The following is a 17,905-nucleotide window of genomic DNA, read 5'->3' on the forward strand; positions in this document are numbered from 1 at the left end:
AAACCCCAAACCAGAAATCCAAACACACCCTTATTCGGTACATCTTTTGTTTCAAACTTTCAACCTCTTTACTATTCAGTCTTCACCATTCAGTTTCTATGCTTGACACTGTCAGAACAGAGATTTGATGCTTGTTACTGCTGTGTGATGACTCTTCCTGGTATAGTGAAAATAACGAATTAAATCAAATAGTACCCCAAAAGATCACGACATTACCTATCCTTTGTGTTTTCTAATTAAAAAGACATTCGTAACTCTAAAATAAGATCCACGTGTGGAAAGAACTACGCAAGGTTATTGTAGACTTATAGAGTTATAATCATGAAGTTCCAGGTGAAAAGAGGAGATTTTACCCACAAATATTTCCATTGGTACAATTAATGAAATAAAAATTTTCTGTGTCTCTTGAAAGTACTCTAGGAGTGAACATTGAAGTCTATTATTGATTAAAACATCAATTATTGAAATTCTGATTAGATAAATAGAAATTTTACGAAAAAATCAACCATAATAATTCAATTGTATTAAAGGTTTTTTGTTCGATAATAACTGGTGATTAGGACAGATTACCAATTGCACTAAGGCTATCCATAACCCAATAATACATTTCTTTTTTGACTTGTCATTTCAAATCCAGCCAAATGTTGTCTAGACCCTAGATATATAATAATAATATTAGAACCGCATCTTGGTACAAAACACCACTGAATATTCACAGAAGTCCCAATGTCCCTTAGTTTAATTAGTATACTGAAATTAGTGTATTCCAGTACAACTTGTTAAATTGAGTAAAATAAAAAATATTAGCATATTATAGCTGAAATTGATGAAATCACTTAGACATGATTGTTAATATTTATTCACCTGAGTCAAGACTCAAGATTCCTTAACGATAAGTACATAGCATGATGCCATTCATCCATGTATAAAAGTTCAATAATTTACCTTGGTGGTGCACATGGCAAGGACAAGGGGAACAGTCCACAGCAAATGGCGCCACTTTTCTTAAATAGAAAAAGGCTCTGAAGAAAGGGAAAGAGTCTGACATGTATAATATTTTTTTAAGAGCATGTTATTGATAGAAAGTATTTTCTATGGAAGTGATGATTAATTTTGATGGAGACCATGAATGTTTATAAGGTGATATTTTTCTCCAACATAATTTATTTCATATCCTATGATCAATTAGAATTTAAACCATGAATTACTAGATTAAAAAACATAAATCACTATCTCACTTGTGCGTTGTTTGTTTGACATATATAATATGATAATGTTTTTCTGACTCTGAGTGAGGCCAACCCATAACTCAAACTTCTAGAGGGAAATGACCCCAAGGGTGTGGAAGGACAATTACACCAGACAATTTTGACTGTGCAAATGTGGAGGAAGGAGTTGCACCCTGGTGGGTCTATATTTGAAACTAGTACCTTTCCTAATATTGAGCCGTAGATTCTGTCCCTAATAAAACCTTTTTTGGTATTTGATTACCACTTACCAGCGGTGAAATTGGTCATTATATAGGATCTGACAGTGGACACATAGGGACTGTAATAGTGGACGCGTGCATGTTGTAGGTTTAATTTTGTGCATATATATTTGACTACTAGGGACTGCTTTTGGTTCATAATAAGAGTTTTAATATTATTGTATTGTAGTAGTAGCCATGGGGACTTTCAATCACTATGTGATTGTTAAGTTCAAAGATGGTGTGGCAGTTGATGATCTCATTCAAGGGTTGGAGAAGATGGTCTTTGGGATTGACCATGTCAAGTCCTTTGAATGGTATAAAACCTATATTAGTTTACTTCGTTTCAAGATAGTTTTGTTCTTCTTTCCCTTAACACATACTTTTCTGCATTTATGTTATGGGTGAATGGTTCTGTGTGATTCATATAGTCGACACATGTTATTGTTTTTGTTGTAGTAGTATCTGATTGGTCAGTGGTCTCCGTCTAGATTTAGTATATAAAAAGCACAACCAATTAAAGGCTACATAATCTTTAACATTTCTCATGTACTTACTATATATGTGTATCACATATTTGTATGGCAGGGGAAAGGACATTGAAAGTCATGATATGCTAAGACAAGGTTTCACTCATGCTTTCTTGATGACATTCAATGGGAAAGAGGAGTTCAACGCATTTCAGACTCACCCAAATCATCTTGAGTTCTCGGGAGTGTTTTCACCTGCTATTGAGAAGATTGTGGTGCTGGATTTCCCATCTAACCTCGTCAAAGCACCAGCATGATCCTCAACTTATTCAAGCAAATAAACTTTTCCATCTTTAAAAGTGTATGCATGTGTGTGCATCTGCTATTTGTAGTCTGTTATGGTTGTTCCTAGCTAGTTCCTACAATCTCTTATGCAATTTCAAACTTGATAATAAGTTCTTCTTTTTTCCTAATTAATGGAAATTTCTAGCATTATTGGTATTTGTTAATACTAATTCTATGATTTCTCTCCATGTTTCTACTGCCACAAAGGGTGTGATGAATGATGAATGTGAACAGTATGAGCCCCTTGATTGGATGTTTTCTATTTGGTTATAGAGGAGGGAATGTGATTATCAATACAGAGTTTGAATATATCATCACCTAACTAGCAAGGGGTAATTTTCATTTCTCTTTCAACTTTTTTTTATGTCTTTTCTTATTTTCTTATCATTTATTATATATCTGCCATCATTTCTCTAATTTTTTTTCCTTTTTAATTTCTTTTTATTTCTCTCTTACTTCTTACAACCTAAAAATGAGAAAGATTTTCCAAGAACTTGGGTTGGCAGCTCCAGTACAGTTCCGTGACTGGTTAGACTTAGATACCAGTTAAGTCATTTTTCCATTTTATTTTGGATAATTATATTCATACACTTATTATTTCTTCGATATCCTTTTTTTACCTCTTCTTCCTATCTCTTCTTTTCATGTCAATTTCTTTCTCTTTCTTCTATTTCTTTTTTTCGTTTTTTCTCTCAATAATCTGTGTCTTTCTTCCACTTCTTTTAAGAAATTTACACTCAACATTTTCCTTTTACTTTTTAAGTCAAGTTGGGAATCTTTTTTTCCCTTTTCCTGGTTCTTTTTTAGTTTCACCTATTTCCCATTTTGCTTCCTTCTTCAATTATATCCATTTATCTATACTTTCCACCTGTATTCTGTAAGTAGAATATCTCTAATAAAACGGGTGGTAACAGTGAGTTGAGAGAGTAATCCAACAACTGTAGATATAAGTTTGTTAGTTTATTTTACTAAAGATATTTCTATAACCATCCAATTAAATACATTATACTTTATTTATATTTTATGTTGTGTTCTGAAATGTGTATAACTTTATCAAATTTTATTACATGAAATCCTAATTTCTTAATACCCAAATTTATATTGACATGTTTTTATGTCAATATTACCAGTAACTTAGTGTGATAAATGTTTTTGTATTGGGTTTGAACGCAATCCGTAAGGCGAACATTGTTACATTGATCATTGCTCACTTTGAAATAAAGTTACGCAAGGCACTCTAAAGGTCTATGTCAACAAATGCATCTTCCACATTTTGGTTGTTTGGTTGATGCACAGAACAATTCAATCTTAAAGAGATGGGGTCAAGGCTTTTATTAACTGTGGGAGAACAACATTGTTTGTTTGCCTTTCCTAGAAAAGCCTAAACGACACCAAATCAACTTTAGTAGGGCAGGGAATGATTATCAATGGTGAAAGACATTGAACCATGCAAAACCAATGATCAATTGGAAATAATTAACCGTACTTTTTGGAAGGATATATGGTCTAGTAAAGCCATGGCAAGTCTAAAGAAAAGTAAAATCTCTAATTTATCTTCTTTTTTTTATAACTTTTATTTATTTCATTTTGTTCTTTTAATTTTGACTAATTCAATAAATCATTAGCTTCTTTTATCTAATGGACAGTCTTTTTGAATTCAGTTCTTCTTTTATGCTTAAACAATAATAATTGTTTAAGCTAGAAAAAGAACTACGCATAGGCTTTAAGGTGCAATGTTCAAAATGGTCAAACAATTTATCTAATTTGCACTTTATAAAGAAGGTTCAACATAAAAAATACTTTGAACAAATTACATCAAGTTTAATTAAAACCTTGAATTTTATTATCTCTTTCTTGTTTTAGAAATGTTCACTTCCCTCTTTAATGCAAATTCGTGTGATTTTTTTCTTTCAAAATTCATGGATAAGTATGAATTTCGAGTGCTCTATTTTCTACAAAATATAAGGACATATATATAATAAAATAAAAACAAAGAAACATAGTAAAAATGTTTCAATGAGTGTTCTCTTAAATAATATTGAACAATTCTAACGGCTGCCATTGGTTCATCCTCAAAGCTAAAGTCACGTTGTTTTCAACTAATTGTTGCAAAAAAAAAAAATGAAATTCTTTTGAATAGAAAAGAAAATAAAGAAGGCAAATAATGAAAGGATCAATTTGTTGGACTTTTAAAAGTTAGAGGAATAAAATAGCATTAAGTCAAAAACTAATATAAAGATAGCTTAACACTATTACTAACAAAGTTAAATTGAAATGACGGAAAGATCCAATTTGTTGGATAATAAAACTTACAAGACTAAAATGAAATAGAAAAAAGTTAGATGACTTAATCATTAAAAAAAATTAATAAAGGAAAGAACCTAGGTTCTAGTCCCTTCTCTACCATTTACTAAAAAAAAATCATTAAAAAAAGAGTCGAAGAATTAAAGTAGTAAATTGACTCAAAAAAGTTTTGAAATTTGAAGCCTAAGATTCCTCAAAGCAATGTAACTTTTTCTTTTTCTAGTGACAAAGAAAAAGAAAAGAAGCATAAAAAGAAAGTCACTAATTCATTCATATATGGGACCAACTTGGAAAGTAGTTTGTAAGTAGTGTTTTCTTGAGTTCTTAATACTATGCTTTCCTATCTAGAATGATCCTAAAAGAATGAACCTACTACAGAAATATTAAAATAACTTAGCAAACATTCTTTGCATTGACAGAAAAAAAGAAAGATCATGAAGCCATTCAAGATACTCCATATGCATCTTCTTCATTCTTTACTCTTATTCAATATCATATTATGTTCTTCTATACCCCAGCATAATCATGCAAACTTCTGTGGGAATATCAAAACTCAAACACCTTTCTTGGATTCCAATTCTTCTATGTTAGACAACATCACCTTGTGCATATCTCAGAATCTCTACTTGAGAACATCCCTTGGCCTTTTTCATGTTTCATCACTTGACAACAATGGTAGATTACTAACCATCACTCACTCTTCTTGTTCTTCTCTCCAATATGTTTCTCCTCTGGCTGTCACATCTGGTTTCCCTTCTCCTCCAGAACCTAACTCCCTTGTTCTCTTCAACTGCTCAAGCAGAAGAGACACCACTTTACCAATCATGCAAAATTGTAGTGACCTGTACAAATGTGGAGGTGCTGGTTCACCACCTTCTAGGCCTCAAGAGCACCTGGAACATCCTTATTCATGTTTTTTTGTTGAAGATTTGCAAAAGGTGGATAAGGATTTTCACCCTGAACATCTGAATTGTTCTCATTACAGCTGGGTGCATAGAAGTACTTCAGATGGTGGACATGATCAGGGATATAAGGTGGGAACAAGGTTATCTGTCGACATTCCACGTGTACCAGAAATTTGTCAAGGGTGTGAAAAGCCTAATGGAAACTGTGGTGCTGGGTTGAATTGCTTATGCCACCCTAAAGAGTGCAGTAAGTATACCTTGGTTTTGACATGTACCAAGATTTTATTAGACGAAACTTAGATGCTTACAAATCTTAGATGTATTTCTATAGGTGTTTTTGGTGTTCTTTTCAAATCAGAATTGAAGTTTTATCTGAGTAATCTGCATAATAAAGGATTGCATTGAAGGTCAACATAGATTATTAAGGGGAAACTCAAATTCTGATTGGAGAATAGCACTAAAAGTATCAATGAAATTGTGTCTAAGTTTTCTTTATTTTTATTTTGCTTTCTTTTTGTTTTTGAGTTATGAGGAAACTATTTGATGGTGTTGTTTTCAAATCAGAATTGAAGTTTTACCTGAGTAATCTGCGTAATAAAGGATTAAATTGAAGGTCAACGTAGATTACTCAGGTGAATCTCCAATTTTGATTGGAGAATAGCACAAAAAGTACCAATGAAATTGCATCTAAGTTTTGTGCATTTTTATTTTGCTTTCCTTTTGTTTTGAGTTATGAGGAAACTATTTGATGACTCTGACTCAATGACTCTAATGACAATTTTGCAGAAGACAAGGTCATCTCCAAGGCTGGGATAAAATCTACTGCTAGTGCTTTTTTCTCTATGCTTTCTTTGATTGGTTCAGTTACTGTAGCCTACTAGCCTTCTTCATGCATGTCTAAGTATGTTTAGCTTAAGGGTTGCATTGTTAGGTAAGACTTAAGAGTATTTGGTGGTTTTACATATGCCACTTGCTATATGCCTCTAATATGTTTAAGTATAATCTTTGCATCTCATCTGTTAATTGTAACTGCCACAAAGTAGTGATTGATCTTGGTTAGTCCTGCCAAAAATGGATTGTAACAAGAGTATTATGAACCATGTATTCAGCTAAAGAATTTCAAAGTAAGCTCAGATTGAAATTTCGATAGGAATGGAATCAGAAATGATAAGTAAAGTTTCTGTCACTACCTCCTTTTGGAGCCCTCAAGCAAGATTTGCATGTTCGGAATTTATAAGTATGTAAATCATACTAGAGAATGCAATTGGCCTTGCTACTGCATTAAATAGAAGCTGCTCTATTTGATCTCATGCCATATTAAAAATTACCTCATAAAGTTACAGGGAAATAATAATAAAAAATTTGAATGTTTCATAAAAGAGAAATGCTAGGAACATTAACACTCTTTTTTCAACACTCCCTCTGCAATTGACTGAAATTGTTAAAGATCAACAATTTTGGTGAGTCTCACTTATCATTAATGATTCTATCTCCTAATTTAAATATTAGATTCACCAAATTTGATTATTCTTAATAAATTTCAGCCAATCATAAAAGAGTGATGAAAAGAAAAGAGCTTGTTTAACCATAAGAAAAACACTATAAATAAGGCTGGCATGTCAATCTACATTGAAGAGGTCAAAAAAGAAAAGAGCACAATAGTGGAAGACCTAGAATATAATTCTCAATGGAACAATTGTAAATTAGAATACTCATCTTGTAACAATGAAACAAGAAAACAATGCGCAATCAAATTAATCACTTGAAAACTACCAAACTTGAATAAAGAAACAGAACAATGTGAAGCAGGGTTGATATTAAAGTAAAAAACCAAGTACAACCACGAAACACAGATAACAAAAAAGGAGGAGATGAAAAATAAAACATAAACTTACCCTGATACTTTGCCATGGAACATGACATGACTCAGACATTATAGAAGTGACTAAATTATTGTGTTCTTTCTCACTCAATTATTTGTACTCGTGTCTTGCAGTTTTTGTTTTCTTTTCGAGCATGATAGCATGCCGGTAACTGTCAATTTGCAACAGTGAGCTGCCATATCGAATGGAAGGCTTTTCTTCCAATATTTCTATGACTGGTTCAATTTTCACAAAGATTCATGTTAGTCAGAAAAATAAAATAAATTTTACAAGTATAATTGAGTAGCTGGCTGTTACGTCAAAAACATTAGCAAGCAATATCCGACTTACATTTTATTCTACAAATTAAGAGGCAATTGATTCATTACTTGAAAAATTACTAACTCTACTACATATACTTTGCAAGGTAAGTAAAGCACATTTTTAAAACACTTCTTGTACAAGAGGGTTTATGTGCTGATAAGAATCAAATATAAGGACTACGAGATGATAATTGAATTCAAACTCAAATCATGCAATTGTATTGATGTAAGTCATTATACCACTTACGCGAGCTTAGATTTCAGAAATGATAAATATTGAGGTTTGCTATTTTTTAGTTCCTAAGCTTTTTAAATTTCTAATTTTAGCAGCTAATTTTTTTATTGGTTTTAACCCTTAACTTTTTCCGTTATTACTTTTAATTCCTATTAAGGGGCTATAAGTAGGGACTAAAAGTAAGGAGAAAAAAATAAATATTGACCAATAAAAATTCATGGATTAAAAACAGAAATCTTATAAAGTTTAAGGACTAAAAATACACTAAACTCCTAAATATAATAATAAAAAGTTAAATTGGCCAACTTTTATATATACTGGGAATGCTAATGCACACACATCATTTTTGTTAACAACCAACACCATAAATATTTAGACAAAAAAATTATTGAATTCTTTTATGTCACTAAATTTAATGTAAGGATATTATAATAATTTATGATTCAATTTTAAAATAATCATTTCTCTATTCTCTTTTATCTCTATCAGCATTAAATCTTCAAATAGTTTCATCTTTCCTCTATCATAAATATTAAATTATCATTCATTTTTCTCTCTCACAAATATTAAATTAGATTATATATTTATTTAAAAAATAATAAGTGTGATTGATTCAGATTTATTTTAAAAATAATAATATTTGTTGTATTTAAATGAATTTTAAAAAATAACTATTTTTCCAAAAACAATTTTTAGTAAAAAATAATGATAAGCTATGTTATTTTTGTAATGTTAATGAAACAATTTATAACGTTCTTCTCTCATAATGAATTTTTTATGAAGAATGTTTTTGTAATGTTGGTTGCTAATACACTCATTCTAACAAAATGGTGTGTATGCATTAGCATTCTCCATATGATTTAAGTTGTGGATCGATTAGGATTGATCTTAAATCTCAATTAATGTTTATAAAGATACTTTCATATTACTCATTAATAAGAGCTTACTAGAACTCAAACTAACATAATTGTAAAATATGATTTTGGTCCTTATTAATTGGACTAACCATTGTTGGCTAGACCATTTTAGACAACAATCCAAAATAAACTTATTTATAATGAGTCCTGGCTATTCTTTTTAGGTGGTAGAGAAATTCATTTTATTTTATTTTTATTTTTTTATCCTGAAAATACTTCTGGAGGGGCTTATCTAAACATGTTGATCATCACTAGGCTAATATGAATTATAATGACTTTGAAAAACTAAAAAAAAAACTTTAGACATTGCTTACATTCACGAATCAATCATAATGGCAAGTGCTGCTTCTACTTGTGCCCACAAGAGAATCAATTAATGTTATTAAACTTGGCCCACTACTACACATTAAATATGCATTGAAGTGGAATGGGCTTTTTGGCAAAGAGCACGTGACAACTGGACTTGGACTCAAATGCAACTCGGCTCCCCAGCCCCTACTGCCTTATGGCCTTATGTGAAATTCTATTTATACCCATTTTTTCTCTTCACAATTCTTATTTTTTTTATATTCTAAAAATTAGTTTTTGAAATGTAAAAGATAATTTCGAAAACTAATTTACTATTTTTTTTTAAAAAAAATGTTGTCCATAATAATTTTATTCAACTAAAAAAAATTATGTCCTTTAAAAAATGTATCTAATCTCTATCAAAAAAAGTATATTTCATCCATCTCAAAATGATTATCATCTTTACATGTATCAGAAAAAGATAATAATAAATAAATAAATAAATAATAATAATTTTATAAAATTAATTTTATATTATCATTAATTTATTTATAAATTTTATTATTTATCATTAATATTATAAGAGATATAAATAAAAAATAATTAATACTATGTTAAAAATTAAAATAATAATTAGTTTGAGACAATTTTTGTATCAGACAGGAAAAGGGAGTATGAAGGAAGAGTGTGAAGAGGAGGAAAAAATGGGGGAGGGGGGCCACGCTGGCACAACAAACCACTATAAATGCAGCAGCTGACATTAGCTGGACAACACGTGCTTAGCAAACGCAACAAAAGCCGCGTTTAGACGGAGTGTGGTCATTTCATTGTAAATAAATTTCAACGTCATCCCGATAAACATTAAAAACAAATATCGTGAGGTATGTACTAACATATTAACTATTAGGAGTGTTTATGATAGATTTGATTAATTTAATTTGATTGATTTAGTTTGATTTTTTTAAATCTAATACATTCATGAACGTTTGATTCGATTCGAATCAATAGATTATCCATTTAAATTTGATTTTTTTTTAGAACTATTATTTTGTATCATAATTCATCCAAATATTCAATACAATTAATACAATATTATCAAATGTCTAAAAATATTAAAATTAATTCATTTAATATCATAAACATAATATTCTAAAATAGACTAATATAAATTAAAACAAAATATTTTTCAACGATGTTTACTATAATAGTTGAATTACAACTATTATTTACAAACTAATTTATTACAATAAATTTTGTTGCAATCAGATTTATTACAGCCAAATTTAAAAAAAAATAAACAAAATATGATTTATTAATATTATAAATGTGACAGGATAATAAATATAAAAAAGGTGAAATAAATAACAATGTATTTGAAAGTAATATTTTAAAAAGTTGCAACACTCATAGTCCAAACATTTGCAATTTCAATACTTGGAGTCTCAATATTAACAATATTTAAAGTTAAACCAACACAACTTTAAAAATTTTAATCAATTTTAATCGGTTTGTTTCAGTTTTGATCGGATCTATAAATCTAAACCCGTAACTCAATTCATACATGAACGATTTTGATCTGTTCGGTTTAGTTTTGACTTAAATACATAAATGACCTCAATCTAAATGATTTAAATTGATTCGAGTCAATTCAAATTCGCAATTAACTCATATCCATAAACATCCCTATAAAACTATTCATAAACGATAAACAATCGTAATTAAAAAGATAGGGGCACAAAAAAGAGTAGGTGGATCCTACAATTTTAAATATTGTAGGATGGGTACATGTATCTATCTCAAAGTACACTAGGCGTGTGTTTCATTTTAAGTTTGAAAAGTCTTAAGTTATGAATTTGGCAAAAGTTTTTTTTTTCTTTATATCTTATCAAGGCTTATTCTTCTCATTTTAAAATACGCGATTTTTAAGAATATTTTATGAAATTAAGAAAAATAATAAATAATTTAATGAGCCAAATAATTTTACTAAATTTATCCTTACTATTTAATCCTTATCTTGTGAGTGAAGGACTGTGATGTCTCGAGCATGAGACTGTTCAATGATATTACAACAAACAAACCATTAGAATAAGTTGTAGACAAACATTTAGTTCTTATCTTAGGATATATTAATTATTATTAAGTAAATTTGTTTATTATTAATTATTTAGTAAATAGCCTACACACTGATAATATAAAGAATTTTTATATTTTCTATATGGATTAGAATAATTATTTTGAATGAAAGTGTTTTTAGAAATATTATTCAACAAGAGCATTTTAGGGTTTTTCCTATAGCATTTCAGAGTTTTTACTAATTATATGATAAATTTGTTAAATTTTGTTTTAAATAAATTCTTTAAAGTTATTTTCTTAAAACTCTCACTGTGTAATATAAAAATTAAATAATGTATAAAAAGTACAGACAATTCATTAACACAAACCATACTTAATTCAGCTTGCATAATTCAACATGTTGAATGGTGATGCGCATTAAATTAAACATGGAATGCTAAAAGGTGACATTGGAAACTTCAATCCAAGTGAAGAGAGTTGGTGAACCGCCATGGCCTTAAAAAGGTAGGGACAAGAATGGAGATCAGATGTGGAATACAGTTAAGCAGAATTTATATATGTAGCCGTAATTAAACAATAATGTGAAATCCAAGAAGTAATTGGTAAGTAACGGATGAAAGAAAAAAAATATTGATATTAATTTTTTTATCAATAATTTATTAGTGGAGGATTTGAATCCACATTATATTCTTCCTTAGTATTATGATTCCAAATTGTCATATCTTAAATATATCAATTAAAATATGATTTTGATTTGATTTTAAATTTACTAGTTTTTTAAAATGCCAATTAAAATAGCAACACGTGTTAACTTTATCTTAAAATTTATGTGAATAGAAAAATATTAATGAGTTGAAAAGAGAGTTTTTGCTCTAGTTTTCAAAACTCTCCATCCAAAAATTGATCTCCCACTTGTTGTTAAATGAGATAATACTTTAAGAAATAAATACTAATTACAACATATTAGTATATGATAATTAATTAAATGATGATGTAAAAAAAGTTAAATTCTTATTGTTAGTATATACACTATTTTCTCTTTTTTATAATTGTGGTATAATATGTAAACATTTTGATAAAAATAAATGAAAATGCTAGGAATGGAATTGAAGTTAGAACAACACTATTCTTCTAAATGGCAAGCAAGGAGCTAACAATATGAATCAATGATATTTTAAAAATGTATAGATCGAGATATGTATATACTTTTGTCAAATAATTGTTCAGGGTTTTCAAATATTTTCAGATGGTTATGGCTTGTCCCAGTCTCATGAAAAGTCTAATAGTGATTGCTCTCACGTCTATCATATCTATATTTTTGTTGGGATTTAAATTTGGAATCTCTTTACTAGACAAAATTTAGAACAAGTCAACTTACGAACCATTATTGTTTTGAGCCAGAATTTGCACAAGCACATAACGTTGGCTGATGTTCTGAGACACTGCAGTTTCAATCAAAGGTAAAGAAAAAAAAATAAGCCACCCAAATTGATCCACTATAGCCTCAGAAATCAGAAATCAGAACGTGGTTTCACTGTTATGCCCATCCTTTTCAACTTCAAAGGTGATAACCAACCTAATATAGAATTTTCTAAGACTAGTGGAGTGGCTAAAACTCAACATTTGAAAATAGCAATACAAAAAGCAATAATTTGTACGATTCACTTCATCTATACAATGAAAAATGATGAATCCAAACTTTGAATAACGTACACGGTCTTCTTAAGAGCATGTGTGAAGAATTTTTAACAACTGACGAAAGTAACTTCCACCAAACAACACCCAACATACAAAATCAGGCAAAGTAACATTTGTAAAGCATGTTGGAAACGTACTCTTTGGTGTGAAACATTATATTACTCAATCAAAAAGAAAAGGAAATCAAATGAAAGATGACTGACACTGTTAGTAAATAGTAATACTGAACACATCTTTGCACTTTATTTTGAACAAAGTAGAGAGGAAAAGGCAGAATAGTAGCCAAAAAGGCAATCAAATTGTTTCATTGGGCTATATTTCAGTAGAGAATCTCGTGAGGTACGGATTTTATCTCCAAAGCAGAACAAAAATTGTATTTGTATAATATTTTATAAAAAAAAAACATGAAATAAAATGATGGATGTGATCAAATAATATAACATACAAAACAGGAATGCCTCAATTTTTGCCGGAAAAAAATTGTTACTTTCGCCAATGTTATTTCTAAACATGATGCAAACAGTCCTTGAGTCTAACAATACAATAGACTTAAAATCACAACATGATGCAAACATCTAAACATAAAATTTGGAATTAAAATTGAGTGTGTTTGGAAATGATTCTAAACAAAATTGTCGTGAATTTTCAGAAACAACAATTCCTAACTTCCACGTGAAAACTCCATTTTGACATAAAAATCTTAGTATACGTGAGTTTAAAACACCAATCCAAACACACTGATTTTATCCAAATCAATTCTATCCAATTTAAAAAGAAAGACGAACATCTCGCGTACTTGAGTGTGAAATGAACATATCCACTTCTTTTGAAACGCATGTATCCACAAAGTAGCTGGTCATGATTTGTTTTCAGATGGGTGAACTCTAGTTTTGAAGGGACCAGGGAGTCATAAACACATATCATGGCATCTAAGGACAGAAGAATAGACCATCATAGATAATCAAAGGCTCCACCACGCTAGTAAAGACAAGCCGAATATTTATAATGTTGGAGAGCTTGCTTTGAATGATTTTGGTATGAAAGTGACCCGACCAAACCAAACCTCATTTTCCCTCTAAAGTAATCCATACTTTAAGTTTTAAACAAACTGTTATCACAAGCAAATGGTAACACACCCATAAAAGTTGGTACAATTGAAAAGCAACAGACTCATCTTCAAAAACTGTGAGTTTGATATGAGGGGATATTATTAATGGATAATTTGTAACTAATATCTCAAAACTTCATTGAATCTTTATGATTATCCTGATAAACTCCCGAAATTCAATTCCCTTAAACTTTTAATTTATATATATATAAAAAAAAGCAAATCGTAACACATCATACCTTGTCATGTAACATATATCAAGCCCTTTATTAATTAGTTGGACGGTTATCATAAAAAAAAAAAAAACGTTTTTACCTTTCAACCAAAGATTACAGTTAGGAACAAAATTGTAAAGAGCAACTAGAAGACGCGGTCTAGATATCGTTCATTCCATTCATAAATATATTATTTAACTTTATTTCCCGTAAAGATTTGGCAATGGCAATTCAGCCATGCCGATCAAAGTCATCCGTTACCCTTTTAGCTAATTTCCGTTGACGTCCATGTCATGAACCCTAAAAGCCTGTTTGGCCACTCTCTTTTTCTTTCAAACCAAAAAAGAATAAAATAAAACTAGTATACAATTTGGACATTTTCCCATGACTACATGCTTATATGTTCGGTAGAAAATACATTCAATATCGTACACTTCTAGTAACATTCAATATGATCACTTCCACACACTCAAGACAAAGTATTTCATTATAACTACTTCAAAAAAAAGTTGTATTAAAGATTTCTTTTTACTGTTAGTAATATAATAACGTCGGTGTAGACATCTAGTAGTAAGATTTGAATAGTTTGTATAAAGTTGAAATTTCAATATGTCATTATACACAAAAAAGTTTCTAATTAGTTGACAATCATATTAAAAGATGATAATTTCTTATTAGTTGATTGGTTGAGAGTATAAACTTGAAAAAAAAAATGCAGAGAAATTAATAAGCTTATTTTTCTTGTATAATAACTAAAATTTCTGAAACTCTTAAATTATTGCCTTTATCTAAAAAAAAAGAAAAGAATGGGTATGTAACCTATCAAGAGGGAAGGAATGAAAAGAAGAAGAATTAAAGCAAGGAAAACAAAAGAATAAGAAACTAAAGAGACAAAAAAGAAAAGCAATTAGAAGAACAAGTTTTCCCTTATGAAGTCTTACAGGCATAGATCAACAAGGAGAATTCAACCCTGTCTTTATCTTTGTGTGCATTCTTTTCCTCCAACCACAACCTGCTATCCATGCCACTCCTAGTCCTGAACATGAACACCGCATACCCAGAAGAAGAAGGGTTGAAGAACCAATCATGAACATCCCAAAGCAAATCCACAAGCAACCCATCAACAAAAATGGTCTGGTTCCCCCTAAAATTCCAGTGCAACCTCTTCACACGAATCACAGTCTTCTTATCAATGCACACGCACAAAACCGGTGACTTGAACAACAACCCTTCATTCTCCTTCTCCACACTGCATCTGATCATAACATCGTGCCACGTGCCAGTGTCACAGAACTGAGCCTTGGTGGTGTAAAGCGTGTTCCCAGAACAATGCTCTCTTCGTGATAACAGTGAGACCTTAGCCAAAGGGGTGTTTTTGTTGTTTTTGAAATTTTGCCTCTTGGAAACTGTTTCTTCAGCAGCAGCAGTGTCGCCAAGAACCAAGCCTATTTCAGAGTCGATGATGATCAGAACGTGAAAGCCCTGAACAGGTTCGGGTCCTGATTCGTACTTGGCGTTTGAGAGATCCCATAAGATTTCTACCTTGGTTGATGAGTCAGAAGATGAAGATTCGAGGATTTTGGAGCCTTTTTTCTTTCTGAAGAGACGTGAATTGGTGTTGAGTCTGAAGGGTGGTGGTGGAGGGTCATCGCCGTCGTTGAAGGTTATGGTGAGTCCTTGGTTGGAGTTGCTCCTACACCATGTGACCGTGATGAGAATTTGCTTCAGCGTGGAGAGGACTAGTTTGTAGACGCTGGAGATTGAGTTTTGGGTGGAGGGAACAACAGAGGAGGAGGAGGAGGAGGAGGGAGAGATGCACGCGTTGTTTGAATAGGAAGAACACGACATTGAAGAGTGAGACACGTTCACTGCGTTCTCGCTGAAGCAAGAAACTATGTCTCTCATTTTTATTTTTTTTTGGCACAAGAAATAATTAGACTCAACCTCTCTGTCTTTATATACCCTTTTGTGTGTTTTTATTTGTTCGATGCGGGGACTTGTGGTTGTTTAAAACAAAAGGATCTGAAGTTTTTGGAAAAATGGGTTAAGGGAGGTTTGTGTTTTGTGGCTTGTATTGTATGGAAAATTTGTGAGGTCTGAGAAACATGGAGTTTATGGTTGCATATTCATGTTTCTTGAGTTTCTGAAAGGGGGAAACTCAAGAGGAAGAGAAGAAGATCTAGACTTGGCATTTGACATGACACAACACAATCTCTCACTATCTTATGTTATAATAATAATGTGTGTCTCATGAGAGGGGGAGAGAAGAGATTAGAGGATTGAGGCAGAAACCTCGGTGGTGTGCTTTTTTAATCAGAGTTGCCAGATAACACTGCAATTTGAAAGAAAGAAAAGAGAAAAAAGAAAAGGAGGTGGAAAAAAAGTTGATCCTGTAATTCAGCGCCAGTTGTGACACCATTTGGTTTTGGTTCAATATGCATACCTCGGGTTTGATGACTATTAATAACTGCAATTAAAGAAAAAAATGTTATGGACAATTTATTAGGCCTATGAGGTGTTATTGGTAAAGGGTGGAAAAACAAACAAACGGAATCTCATTTTATTTTTTATTTTTTAATAGAGGAATCCCATTTATTACTCGTCCGTTTTTTCCTTCTCTTTGTATTCTCAGTTTTTTACTTGATCGTCTGCATAAGAAATATATTGGTGTACTATTTTATTTTTTGTGCGTGAGAATAAAAGATAAAAATATTAGGACGATAGGAGTTTGTAAAAATTTACACACTCTACTTAATTACTTAATTAATTGATGTGAACTTCATCCATAGTGTACTATTTTATCATAATTATAAAAAAAAAATATAAAATCATGTATATATACACACATTAATTGTTAATTCTTTTTATATCTTTAAAATCTCCTTCTAGTCTTAAATATAATAGGAAGAAGAAAAACACATTTTTCTTGATGTCAATTATGAAAAAAATTTAATTATAATATTATCTCTAAAATACTTTTCATTTAATTATAATACTAATTTTAACCACATATCAAGTTTCAATGAAGATTAAATTGAAAAAAAAATATTTTTAATTGAAATTAATGCTATTAAATACGGTTAACTAATTTTTAATTAAAATTGATGCAATTAATGTGTCATTATTTTTTTTCTTATACTTTTTTTATTTTTAATTGTAAGACTTTTTCAACTAATTCATAAGAAAAATAATTATTATATTAAATTTGTCAATTATTTATGTTATAATTCCAAAATTATCCTTTCTTCTCTCTTTATTTACTTATTTATTTTTTATTAATATTTGAAAATAGAATAATTAAGTAAGGATATACATAAAAATAATTAGTGCATTTAGAAATTACAAGAATCTTACAAAGGGACAAATAAATTTTTAAAAAGAATCTTATAATTAAAAAAAAATAGAATATTTAATACTAGAGGGAGAATTAATCAAATAGTCTCTCATTTCCGTATAAATAAATGCATTTATTTGCTTATTAATAATATAACTCATATTTATTGATAGAAAAAAATATCATTTTTTTAAATATTAATGTCATTAAATGTTACAATTCCTCAAAATTATTTAATTTTATTGATATTTTTTTATTTATTCATGGAAATTAAAGATAAAATCAAAGTATTTATAATAAATAATGTATTTTGTTCAACTAACTAAACTAGTTTTCCTTTCAGCGCGAGCCCATTGACAA

At 30.1% G+C, this 17,905-nt stretch overlaps 3 protein-coding genes across 3 annotated transcripts; 2 read left to right on the forward strand and 1 right to left on the reverse strand.

Annotated features, from left to right (window-relative positions):
* Positions 1-1,293: 1,293 nt before the first annotated feature.
* On the forward strand, positions 1,294-2,588 carry LOC100306003 (stress-response A/B barrel domain-containing protein). The gene is made up of 2 exons (NM_001249229.2): positions 1,294-1,785; positions 2,057-2,588. The coding sequence occupies exons 1-2, from the start codon at positions 1,667-1,669 to the stop codon at positions 2,253-2,255; spliced, it is 318 nt and encodes a 105-aa protein (NP_001236158.1). The 5' UTR covers positions 1,294-1,666; the 3' UTR covers positions 2,256-2,588.
* A 322-nt stretch (positions 2,589-2,910) lies between these two features.
* LOC121172633 (uncharacterized) lies at positions 2,911-6,620 on the forward strand. The gene is made up of 2 exons (XM_014763472.2): positions 2,911-5,739; positions 6,279-6,620. Exons 1-2 carry the CDS (start codon positions 5,022-5,024, stop codon positions 6,371-6,373), a joined length of 813 nt encoding a protein of 270 aa, XP_014618958.1. The 5' UTR covers positions 2,911-5,021; the 3' UTR covers positions 6,374-6,620.
* Positions 6,621-15,051: 8,431 nt separating this feature from the next.
* LOC100797969 (uncharacterized) lies at positions 15,052-16,646 on the reverse strand. The gene is given in 1 exon segment (NM_001317433.2): positions 15,052-16,646. A coding segment is annotated over 1 exon segment (978 nt). The 5' UTR covers positions 16,117-16,646; the 3' UTR covers positions 15,052-15,138.
* Between the last annotated feature and the right edge of the window lie 1,259 nt (positions 16,647-17,905).

Source organism: Glycine max, chromosome 11 (assembly GCF_000004515.6).
Source record: "Glycine max cultivar Williams 82 chromosome 11, Glycine_max_v4.0, whole genome shotgun sequence".
NCBI lineage: Eukaryota > Viridiplantae > Streptophyta > Magnoliopsida > Fabales > Fabaceae > Glycine > Glycine max.

Excerpts from the sequence above, each read along its gene's own strand:
- LOC100306003 (NM_001249229.2), top strand. The coding sequence starts at position 1,667 with ATGGGGACTTTCAATCACTATGTGATTGTTAAGTTCAAAGATGGTGTG. Across the intron at positions 1,786-2,056 it reads CATGTCAAGTCCTTTGAATG|GGGAAAGGACATTGAAAGTC; the intron begins GTATAAAACCTA and ends TTTGTATGGCAG.
- LOC121172633 (XM_014763472.2), top strand. The coding sequence starts at position 5,022 with ATGAAGCCATTCAAGATACTCCATATGCATCTTCTTCATTCTTTACTC. Across the intron at positions 5,740-6,278 it reads ATGCCACCCTAAAGAGTGCA|AAGACAAGGTCATCTCCAAG; the intron begins GTAAGTATACCT and ends ACAATTTTGCAG.